Below are 10,146 nucleotides of genomic sequence, written 5' to 3'. Positions count from 1 at the left end.
CTCAAAGAAGGAGCTCACAGACAATGCCTACTCGGAGATAAGCTGCCTGTCAGTAGGATGCTCCCTTTGGGTGCCCAGATGTCATAAGCTGCTTTCATCTGAATTAGCCAACCTGAAGAGTGCAGTTGAAGCAAAATCTGATTACTGGGGCAGATAATTTGGTGTCCCTTGAATGAAGCGTGTTTGTAACAAAATGGTGGCAGGAAGAACTGGTTTTGTCCCCCAAAGCTTAGGAGGACTCACCTATTCCACCTCGTACAATAAGGATGCTGAAACAATAACTGCTTAAAAAAACTGGAATTTTTGTTTTCCATTTTGGTTTAAATTTGTGCCTTCAGCTCAGAAACATGTATTTCAACATTTTATGATTTTTGCCCCTAAGCATGAAGCTTCTGATCCTTGTTGAAGACCTTTCAAACACTCTCATCATATAATTATATATAATTATATATATATATATATATAATTATATATAATTATATATATATATATATATATATATATATATATATATATATATATATATATATATATTAGTATATGTTATATATGCTATATATATTAGTATGTATGTGTGTATATATATATATATATATATATATATATATATAAACATATATAAATACATACATATATATATACAGTGTATAGTATGAATAAAATCTATATCTATATATGAGTAGAAAAACAGATAGTGTATATATGTATATACCCTCTTTACATATACATATAAATATACTGTATATAGATATAGCTATAGACATTGACATAAATATAGATAGAACATATACTGAGAAAAAATCAATCATCAATATGACTTGACTAGTTTCAAGCAGCAGGACTGGAACCCCAAAAACCATAAGCAAAAATTCAAAACAGAAAACATTTGCATCATTCTAAATAAGTGGAGAATGTTCCCCTCCACTGCCCCTTAAGTTTAACTCATTTTCTTCTTCTCTGTGCCCTTCTTGTTATCCATGACCACGCGCATACCAAAACAGAAGATGATGCCAGCGATGCAGCACTGCAAGGCAAACATTACGCCGTAAGTAGACCAGAGAGTGGGCAAGGCTGGCTGTAGGTTCAGAGTAGATTCCCTGATGGTTGGCAGGCCATGGATCTCAGCCTTGATCATATGCAGCTCATCCAGAATACTCATAAAAGTGCAGAAGTGGAACCACTGGTGGCTGTGACCCCAAATGTCAAATTTCCCTGGAGAGAAGCGCTCTGGGATCTTACTGATGTTGAATACTGCTGACACAACCAACCAGAAGCAGTGACGCAAGAAAAAGGAGGCCAGTGTGCCATTAACAGGGCCGACATAGAGACGGTAGAAGATGGGTGTGGAGGCCACAGTAAAAGGCAGGATGAAAACCAGAGTCCGTATCACATATCGGTAGCGACGCCACCGCTGTCTGGTATTGCAACAGGCCATCGTACAAATCAATGCCACCAAGCAGGCGCTGGGAATGTAGAAGGTCTCAAAGAAGCTGAACTTGAGCAAGGCGTCCTTAGCATCCTGGAGTGGGTATTGCATAACTACACTATGTTCATAGGTGTCATCTTTTAGCATCCAGGTATCAGATGCATTTCCATTAGTAAAAGCAGGTTTAGGGTGAATATAATAGAAATAGGCCAGTGAAGAGCCCACTGTGTAGGCACTGATGGTGCCGTAATCAATGAAAAAGCAGATCTCCCGAATGAGCAGCGACATGGAGTTGAACAGGTGGGCCATGCTGCTAACCATGAGCAGGCCAAAGACTCCAATAAAGTAGTTCCAGAACGGGTAGAAGAAGGGGTGAGACACAGAAGGAGTCCAATCCCACCAGAACAGCTCCAAGAAATTAAAGGCAAACACAAAGACAGCCAGGAAGTGGGTCCAGAAGTTGCCTGTTTCATTGGTGGGCTGGAAAGCGGATACCAGGCACTCTAGAAAGCTGTAATTTGGAAAACGGTAGCCAGACAAGATAAAACTCTCTGTGACCCTGGCAGGGACCTCTGTGTGCCGCAGCAGATGGGAATTTCTTCTCTTGACAGGCATGATGGGGATGGGCTTTGCAGGAGAAATTAAAATGCAGATCTGTTCACCTTTGTAAGGATTTAGCCTATAAAAAAAAAAAAAAAGTAATTGGTGACTTCCAGGGAACTGAACACTTTCACGTGGAGAGCACAGCGCATCAAGGGACCTGTCTCCCTAGTCAAGAGCGACAGTGGCAGACAGGAGGAATGCAATGACTATACAACAGGTCAAGGAGCCTGCTAATACACCAATCGACTTGCCATCTGCCTTCTTCCGCAGTGTCACCAAAAAGAAAATCGCAGCGAGTGAGGGAATATACAAAGGGGGAGGGAGGGAGGGAGAGAGAGAGAGAGCGATTCCTTACCCCTGCAGGGCTCAGCTTCGGGTCCGCCACATCCGCTGTTCTGTCACCGGCTAGGGAGCTTTTATCCCGTCGTTTTAACTCCGCACGGGACAACTCAAGGCGACCTTGGATTCTCTATTAATATTAATGATCATCGTGACCGTAATGTGCACAGCTTCGATTCTGCAGCCAGCTGCACCGGCTTATCATGATCATATCAGGGGGGTCTTCGTCGTTCAGAGCAGCTCCCGAACCTCGTCTTAAACAGCCAGCTATAGAATCCCAGCAGTCACACGGCCCTCTGCTCGCTGTGACCGCCGCTGATCGCCGGTAAGTAAATGTGGATCTGTTCCTCTCGTGCGCCGGTTCGGCTGCTGCTGCTGCTGCTCTGCAGAGGGGCAGGTGCTGCAGTCAAGCTGCCGACGAGAAATCCCCGCCTCCTCATTGACTAGCGACGAAGTCTTAAAGAGACGCGCTCTAAAAGGTGCACAGAATAAGCTGAAATGTGTCCGCGAGTCCGTTACTTAGCGGTCAGCGGGCTAAAGTGTAACTGGCGAAGTTCACTGTACCAATGAAAAGGTATTTGAGTAGAGGGGCAGCCAAACGGTTTACCAATGAGATCGGAAGGGACTGGCACTGTGTTTGCATATCCTGACCTGGTACACGGACAACTGTAGCGTTCTTTTTTTATTAACATTGCAACTTTTTGAGAGCAAAGGTGTACTAAAATGGTCAAAAATATTGAAAATGTATTTATTTACATATACTCACTTTTAAAGGTTAATTCAACAAACCCGACTTTGCCGTGAATAGTCCGCAAGTCCAAAACTACGACTGAGAGCGCGATGTTGGCTTAAAGGAAGCCATCGCTCATTAGTTATTCACAGGCCGAACGGGAACAAACGGACAACGACGGAGAATCGCGGCGAAGAAAATTGTAGTATTAGGCGACCGCTTCGTAATAAATATGAAGATGAAAAAATAACCCAATCCATTCACAAGAGCAGTGCTGCTTTATTTGATGTACCTGATTTGAATAGCACCGTTTGCAGCTGCTACATGAGAAGCTGTGCGGCGTGGGAGGCAGTGGAGGAGAGCAGCTTGGTGTGGGTGGTTTTGACATTTCTTGAGAGGGCATGGGGCACATCCCCAGAAACCTGGCTGGCAAGGTTGAGAGTTAAATATAGGTGGAAGCTGAACCCGTTTTATTATTTCGGAAGTGTCATATTGGCCGTAGGAGTAGAGCATTGTTTATTTCTTGGCATAAATGAAAGTCAGAGGACACTAATTGAACTATCCCAGAAAAGAAGCCCCCAAGTGGCGTATTTATTAAGATGACCAACATTTTCTTTGATACAGTAATAATTCGCACTTTTAGGACATTTCTATATATTTAAAATCAATATTAGCTCAGATCAGAAGCACAGCAGTTAGTGTTGCCATTTCACACATCCTGGCCATTGCATGTTCTCCCCGTGTCAGAGAGGGTTTTCTTCTGGGTATTCCTCTAAAAGTCCTGAAGATGTGTTGGTTAGGGTTAACTGAAGATTCCAGATCAATTCCTGGCAGGTTGTCCAGGGATGTTTCTTGCCTTGCAACCACTGCTGTCAAGTTTGTCTCCAGCCCTGCACAATCCAGAATTAGAATAAATACACTGTTTAAAAGTAAAGGTGTCAGAGAGGTTCTGCAGAGTGATGTCATAGGGGAACCATTTTTTGATTCCCAAAAGACCTCTCCACATGAAGGTTCCAGAAAGAACTTTTTATTTATTTAGCTGTGTAACAGGCTCCATACAATAAATTACCATGAGTAGACAGTAACAGATTTGTGAAGTACTGTCATGGTTATTAAAGGAATCTCGTTGCATACAATAACACAGGCTGAGTTCAGGTTCTCGAGTTCTCTCGTGCACCGCTTTCTTCTCGTCATCATCTGTCTTGAATTGATAACCACCCAGATGTTTTTTTTAGCAGTCCAAAAAGGTGGAAATCACAAGGTGCCAAATCTGGTGAATAAGGAGGATGTGGCAATACCTCAAACTTCAGTTTCTCCAGACAGGCCTTGGTGTTCTTAGCAGTGTGTGGGCGGGTGGGCATTGTCTTGTAGCAAAAAGACTCCTTGAGACAGCAGTCCCCACCGCTTGGATCGAATAGCAGGCTTCACATTGGTGTCCAGCAAGTCACAGTAACTTGCACTAGTGACTGTAGTACCTCTCGGCATGTAGTGTTCGACAGTAACTCGGGAACATGAGTGGTTGCGAGGACAAGACAAAACCTTTTATTCTGCTGGAATCCAGGCACTTCCAGGCAGGTGGCGCAAGTGCATTGAGAAGGGTGGAGACTCCATCAAGAAATGACATGATCAGTTTTGTTAAGGGTCATTCCATTTTCTAATATCCCATTTTCTAACTTTAGCTTGACTCCCCCTCATACAAAGAATCCTTCCCAGAATTAAATGGTGCTTGCTTGGTCAAGAAATAGTTCTTCAAGGAACCACACAACCAAGTAAAGCACTTGGTAAAATGCCATTAATGAACCATTATGTTACCTCCAGTCTAAAGCAATGACTTATGTCCACTAATTACTAACAACCAACCTTAATTTAATCTTGGATCTTTTTGCAATAAAAACCGCCCCAAATACAGAGATCCAGTTTAACTGTTTTGATGGCTTTGTCAAAGTCACCTGATGAGACCCAAGGTAGGACTGATCCTGGAACCTTGCAGATTAAAGTCCAGCAAGGTAACTTCTGAACTAAGGGTGAAATGAGTTCTGTTAAAGTCATGTCTTTGAGATGTTACTTTTAAGTATGAAGGAAAGATGGTCAACTGAAATTAGAGTGGCTACTGGTTTAAAAGGCCAGTCCTAAATGCAACTGGTTTGTGCCCCCTGCAGGACATAAGGTAGTGCTGCTGGTCTCTTAAGGGTTGTAAAGCTGCCATTCCATTGTGACAACCACAAAATATCCCTTCATCCTGCCATTTTTGTGACCTGCTTTTACCATTTGGAAGGTTTTGGGGGATGCAAGACAGCAACCCATACTGGGCAGAAAAATAAAATATACAAAATCATTTAAACCATATTGTATCATTCTGGTGCAGTGTTTGGAGCTGCTGAATCACTGCAACAAGAACCTGGGTTCATATCCTGGCCTAAATACGGACACTTTGTAATGTTGTCTTGGAATATTGGGCAAGGGGTGCGTGGAGGTGCCCACTTTGACCAGCATTTCATCTGAAGCGTTTCTTTGTTTTTGCTTTTGTGCTCTTGGCCCCTCGTGAGACTGTGGGACACACTGAACAGTTTACAGCTGAGTGTGTTATTTGGTTGGGATGAGACTTAGCAATTCCATATCTGAGTTTGTGGTCGTCCCTTGGGAAAGAGTGGCTTGATCCCTAGAGGTGAACAGCTTCCCTGGGAAGAGTTTTGTTACTATTAGGAGTTCAAGAACCTTGTACAGTTATGTTAACACAGAGTTGATTGTGAGGTGGACTACCAATTTAGAGCAGTAGCAGCAGCTTTGTGGACATTACACCAGACAGTGTTCCATTCAGTCTACATCCCCATCAACACCTATGGTCACAAGCCCTGGGGGTATTAAATGAAAGAATGAGATGGCAGGTACAAGTGGAAAAGCAAGGATCATCTATAGGCTTGTTGAGCTCATTCTTAATGCTACAGAGTGTCATGTGTTAGCGTATAGTGGACAGCTTTAAGGCATAGTGATGGTAACTCCGCACCACTCCAGGGGTTGGCACTGTGTGTTAATGCCTTTTCTCTTCTTCCCAATCAGCACCAACTCCTACACCTCCTCCTCCTCCTCTGCAGACCAGATGATTGACAGCTACACCACTGCTGACATCACCTCCAGTTTCTGGCCACTGGGACCCACCTCTTCCTGCCAGAAAGACTTAAAACCAGAAGATATGCCATTTTGATCCAGTTCTTTTACAAACTCCCGTCTGTGAAGATGTTTCCATAATTGTAGCATGTTTTTCTTTGTTTACAGTCATTCTGTTATAGAAGGTTGTCAGGGTGGTGCCCCAAATCTTTATTATGGTCTTGTCTTTCTCTTACAAGATTAAGGAACTCAGCAATACCAAAGAACCACTGCTTCTGTGAATGGATAGGAGCCAGTTGAGATGGTAGTGACATGCAGTTAGAAAAGTGTTCCAGGGAGAGTGCCAGGTGGCTGAGTTAAGATACGATAGGGGGATTATATCTCTGAGGAGGAACTAGAGGAAGCTTCTGGGAATGGGGGACCCTGGTTAGTCCAGCCTGGCATATGCCACTCTGACCCTCACCAAAAAGTAGAATGATGATGATCATCTGGAAGTTCTGTAGATTTGATGTATTACATTTGATGCCTGTGGTGAAAACTGACAGACTGGAACTGTTATAATAAACCTGGGATGTCAGGTCTACTGGTATGAAACATTAAAATTTATAATATGAGTGGATCCATGAAGTATTCAGACTCCCTCACTTTTTCACATCTTGTTATCTTCTAGCTTTATGGTAAAATCATTTCAATTCATTTTTCTCCCAGGATTAAAAAGCAAAAACAGAATTTTAGAAATTTTTGCAAATCTATTAAAAATAAAAAAAAACTGAAATATCCCATTAATACAAATATTCAGACCCTTTACTCAGTTCTTAGTTGAAGCACCTTTGGCAGCAATTACAACTTGAAGTAATCTTTGCTCTTACAAAATAAGTTTTGCACACGCAGGGCCGTCTTAACATATGGGCACAATGGCCACTTGCCAGGGGTCCCAGGAGCATAGTGGCCTACAATGTTTCTAATTCCTATGTATGTTTCTGTTTTGCTATCAAAATAGGGGCCCCAGCGCATTACTTTGCCCAGGCCCTGGAGTTGGAGATTTTCTGCCATTCTTCTCAGTGGATCCTCTCAAGCTCTGTCAGGTTGGATGGAGAATATCGGTGGACAGGCTATTGTTGGGTATCTTGATTGGGAAGGACATTCACAGAGTTAGGCCGAAGCCACTCCTGTGTTGTCTTTGCTTTGTGCTTGGAGCCAATGTTCTGTTGGAAGGTGATCTTTCGGCCCAGTTTGTGGTCCAGAGCACTCTGAGCAGATTTTCATGAAGGATATTTCTGTACTTTGCTCCATTCAGTTTTCCCTCGATCCTGACTAGTTTCCCTGACCCTGCCACTAAAAAATAACCACTCAGCATGATGCTGCCAACACCATGATTCATCATTGGAATGGTATTGCACAGGTAATGGGCAGGGCTTGTTTTCCCCCAGATATGATGCTCACAATTGAGGCTTAATTGGATAAAAGAATATTGTTTCTCACAGTCCGAGAGTCCTTCAGATGTCTTTTTGGATATTCCAAGTGGACCTCCCTGTGTCTTTAACTAAAGAGAGGCTTCTATCTGGCTACTCTGTCATAAAGCACAGATAGGTGGGGTGCTGTAATGATGGTCGTCCTTCTGGAAGTTTCTCCCAACTCCATACAGGTTCTCTGGAGCTCATCCAGAGTGACAATTGATCTCCTAGTCACCTCACTTACCATGGCCCTTCTCCCCTGATTCCTCACTTTGGCCAGGTGGCTAGCTCTAGGAAGAGTCATGGTTGTTAAAAACGTCATCCATTTAGAACATAGGAAATTTGACAAAAAAACTACAGGAGACCATTCAGTCCATCAAGCCTGTTTGTTTAACTAATAGTTAAGCTATCCCAAAGGATTTGAGACATTATGAAGGCCATTGTGCTCTTGGGAAGCTACTGCAGAATTTTTTTGTAGCCTTCCACAGATCTGAGCCTCGGCACAATCCTGTCTCTAAGGGTCAGAATACTTTTGTCAATGGGATATTTCAGTTTTTTATTTTTAATAAATTTGCAAACATTCCTAAAATGCCTTTTTCCCTTTGTCATTGTGTGGTATTGAGTTCAGCTTGATGAGGGAAAAAATGAATTGAAATGGTTTTAGCACAAGGCTACAACATACCAAAATATGAAATAAGGATCGGGTCTGAATACTTTCTGAAGGTACTGTACATTAGATAAACTTTAATGTTCTAATTGGAAGGACTTGTCTCCTAATAGAGCTGTGAATGGAAGAGCACAGGGACACAACATGACAACATAGTCCCAATTTCTAAGTTGCTGTTGGGTCTCAGAGAAGCTATGTGAATAATGTGAATGGCTTTAGTGGTAGCATTATACAGTGATCCATACTCGATTGCGGAGGTTGCATTCCAGAACCCCCCGCAAAAGGTGAAAATCAGCGAAGTAAAAACCATATGTTTATATGGTTATTTTTATATATTTTAAGCCCTTATAAACTCTCCCACACTCTTATAAATATTTCCTGCACTTATATAGCATAAACCCTTTATATTCTCTTACATATTAGGTAAGATTCATTGAAATTATGTATGTAAACACACTGTTTATATACTACGCACAAACATACGTATCGTATATCATTGAGTTTTATTTAATATGTAATGATGCCATAATGGCGTCCTACAGCGGCATAGCTATTCCCTTCCTTCAACATATCCAAAACCTTTACCTTTTCGGCAATCATTAGCATCTTCTGTTGGTGCCTAGGCACGGCCCCAGAAGCAGTAGCAGGAGCAGATCGTTTTGGAGACATAACGCAGGGCTTGACTATGCACAAATATAAACACAAAAGAGCACAAAACGTTAACTCTTTACACAGCAAAACACATTGATGCTGAATGAGTGAGACGAGTTGCTGGCTAACTCAAAGCGGAATCGAATACTGCTCTCCGTTGCTGAGCCAATGAGCACCCAGGAACTTAACCACGGGCTCTGATTGGGTAGCGTCTCAGCCATCCTCCAATAGCGTCCTTGTATGAAATCAACTGGGCAAACCAACTGAGGAAGCATGTACCAGAAATAAAAAGACCCGATGTCTGCAGAAATCCACAAACCAACGAAAAATCCACGATATATATTTAGATATGCTTACATATAAAATCTGCGATAGAGTGAAGCCGCGAAAGTCGAAGTGCGATATATCGAGGGATTACTGTATACATGTTTTAATATATATGTTTTTGCAGAGTTTGTGTGCCCTTATGTGTGACCTGTCATTTTGGGATACTTGCATATTCAACCTAAAATTAAGCTGCAAAACATTATAAAAGGAGAAGGCAGATTGGGGAAAGGAGGTAATCAGACAACTTTAAAATAGCTTTATGCAGACCCTTTCGGAAAAGAAAGCTTCATCAAGCCAAATGATCGGATTCACCTTCTGCACTATAAATTCAGACGTAGCAGTTTGACAAACGATTGAATCTATAAATAAAAACAACACGGCACAAGCGATTATTTGTACCCTTTAGCAATACAGCTGTTCAATGAAGAAGTGCAGCTCAGCAGTGTTCAAGTGAGCTTTTTTCTTTTACTCTTCTACCTAAAGCACTTTATTCTGTGGGAAAATCATTGGCTCCACACCACCCCAAACTGGATAGGCAGGTCATAAAGTGAAGGGTGAATAGGTGCTTTGTCTTTGCTTCAGTCTAATCTTTTTATTGTTAGTAATTCGTAATGTACATGACAAACTAAATGTCCCACTTAGGGATAAAACAAATTTGCCATCACCTTCACCACGATTATAACACAAAATGGTCAGGAAGCCAGTGTACAGAATCAGCTAAGGTGTTATGAAGATAATGAAAGTATTCTTACATGAAGAGGCAGATACAGTATACAAGCCGCAGAAAGCCAGGTACTCCCATGATTGTGATGGAGAATTCAGATGTATAGGGTTTAAGGGGACT

General features: G+C 42.1%; 1 protein-coding gene and 2 long non-coding RNA genes across 3 annotated transcripts; 2 read left to right on the top strand and 1 right to left on the bottom strand.

The window, feature by feature from the left end:
• Nucleotides 1-657: 657 nt before the first annotated feature.
• paqr9 (progestin and adipoQ receptor family member 9) lies at nucleotides 658-2,531 on the bottom strand. The gene is made up of 2 exons (XM_028798169.2): nucleotides 2,385-2,531; nucleotides 658-2,105 (listed from the first exon to the last, which is right to left on the bottom strand). The coding sequence occupies exon 2, from the start codon at nucleotides 2,039-2,041 to the stop codon at nucleotides 938-940; it is 1,104 nt and encodes a 367-aa protein (XP_028654002.1). The 5' UTR covers nucleotides 2,042-2,105; nucleotides 2,385-2,531; the 3' UTR covers nucleotides 658-937.
• A 31-nt stretch (nucleotides 2,532-2,562) lies between these two features.
• LOC127526922 (uncharacterized) lies at nucleotides 2,563-8,170 on the top strand. Its single transcript, XR_007934318.1, has 3 exons — nucleotides 2,563-2,693; nucleotides 6,156-7,441; nucleotides 7,474-8,170. It is a non-coding gene; the product is annotated as an uncharacterized LOC127526922 (long non-coding RNA).
• A 270-nt stretch (nucleotides 8,171-8,440) lies between these two features.
• On the top strand, nucleotides 8,441-9,430 carry LOC127526924 (uncharacterized). The gene is made up of 2 exons (XR_007934321.1): nucleotides 8,441-8,545; nucleotides 9,387-9,430. It is a non-coding gene; the product is annotated as an uncharacterized LOC127526924 (long non-coding RNA).
• Nucleotides 9,431-10,146: the final 716 nt, after the last annotated feature.

This window comes from Erpetoichthys calabaricus, chromosome 3, assembly GCF_900747795.2.
Source record: "Erpetoichthys calabaricus chromosome 3, fErpCal1.3, whole genome shotgun sequence".
Taxonomy (NCBI): domain Eukaryota; kingdom Metazoa; phylum Chordata; class Cladistia; order Polypteriformes; family Polypteridae; genus Erpetoichthys; species Erpetoichthys calabaricus.
Note: the sequence above shows the minus strand (reverse complement) of the source record. Positions and strands in the feature narration are given on the sequence as shown.

Coding starts and splice junctions, on each gene's coding strand:
- paqr9 (XM_028798169.2), bottom strand. CDS start 2,041: ATGCCTGTCAAGAGAAGAAATTCCCATCTGCTGCGGCACACAGAGGTC.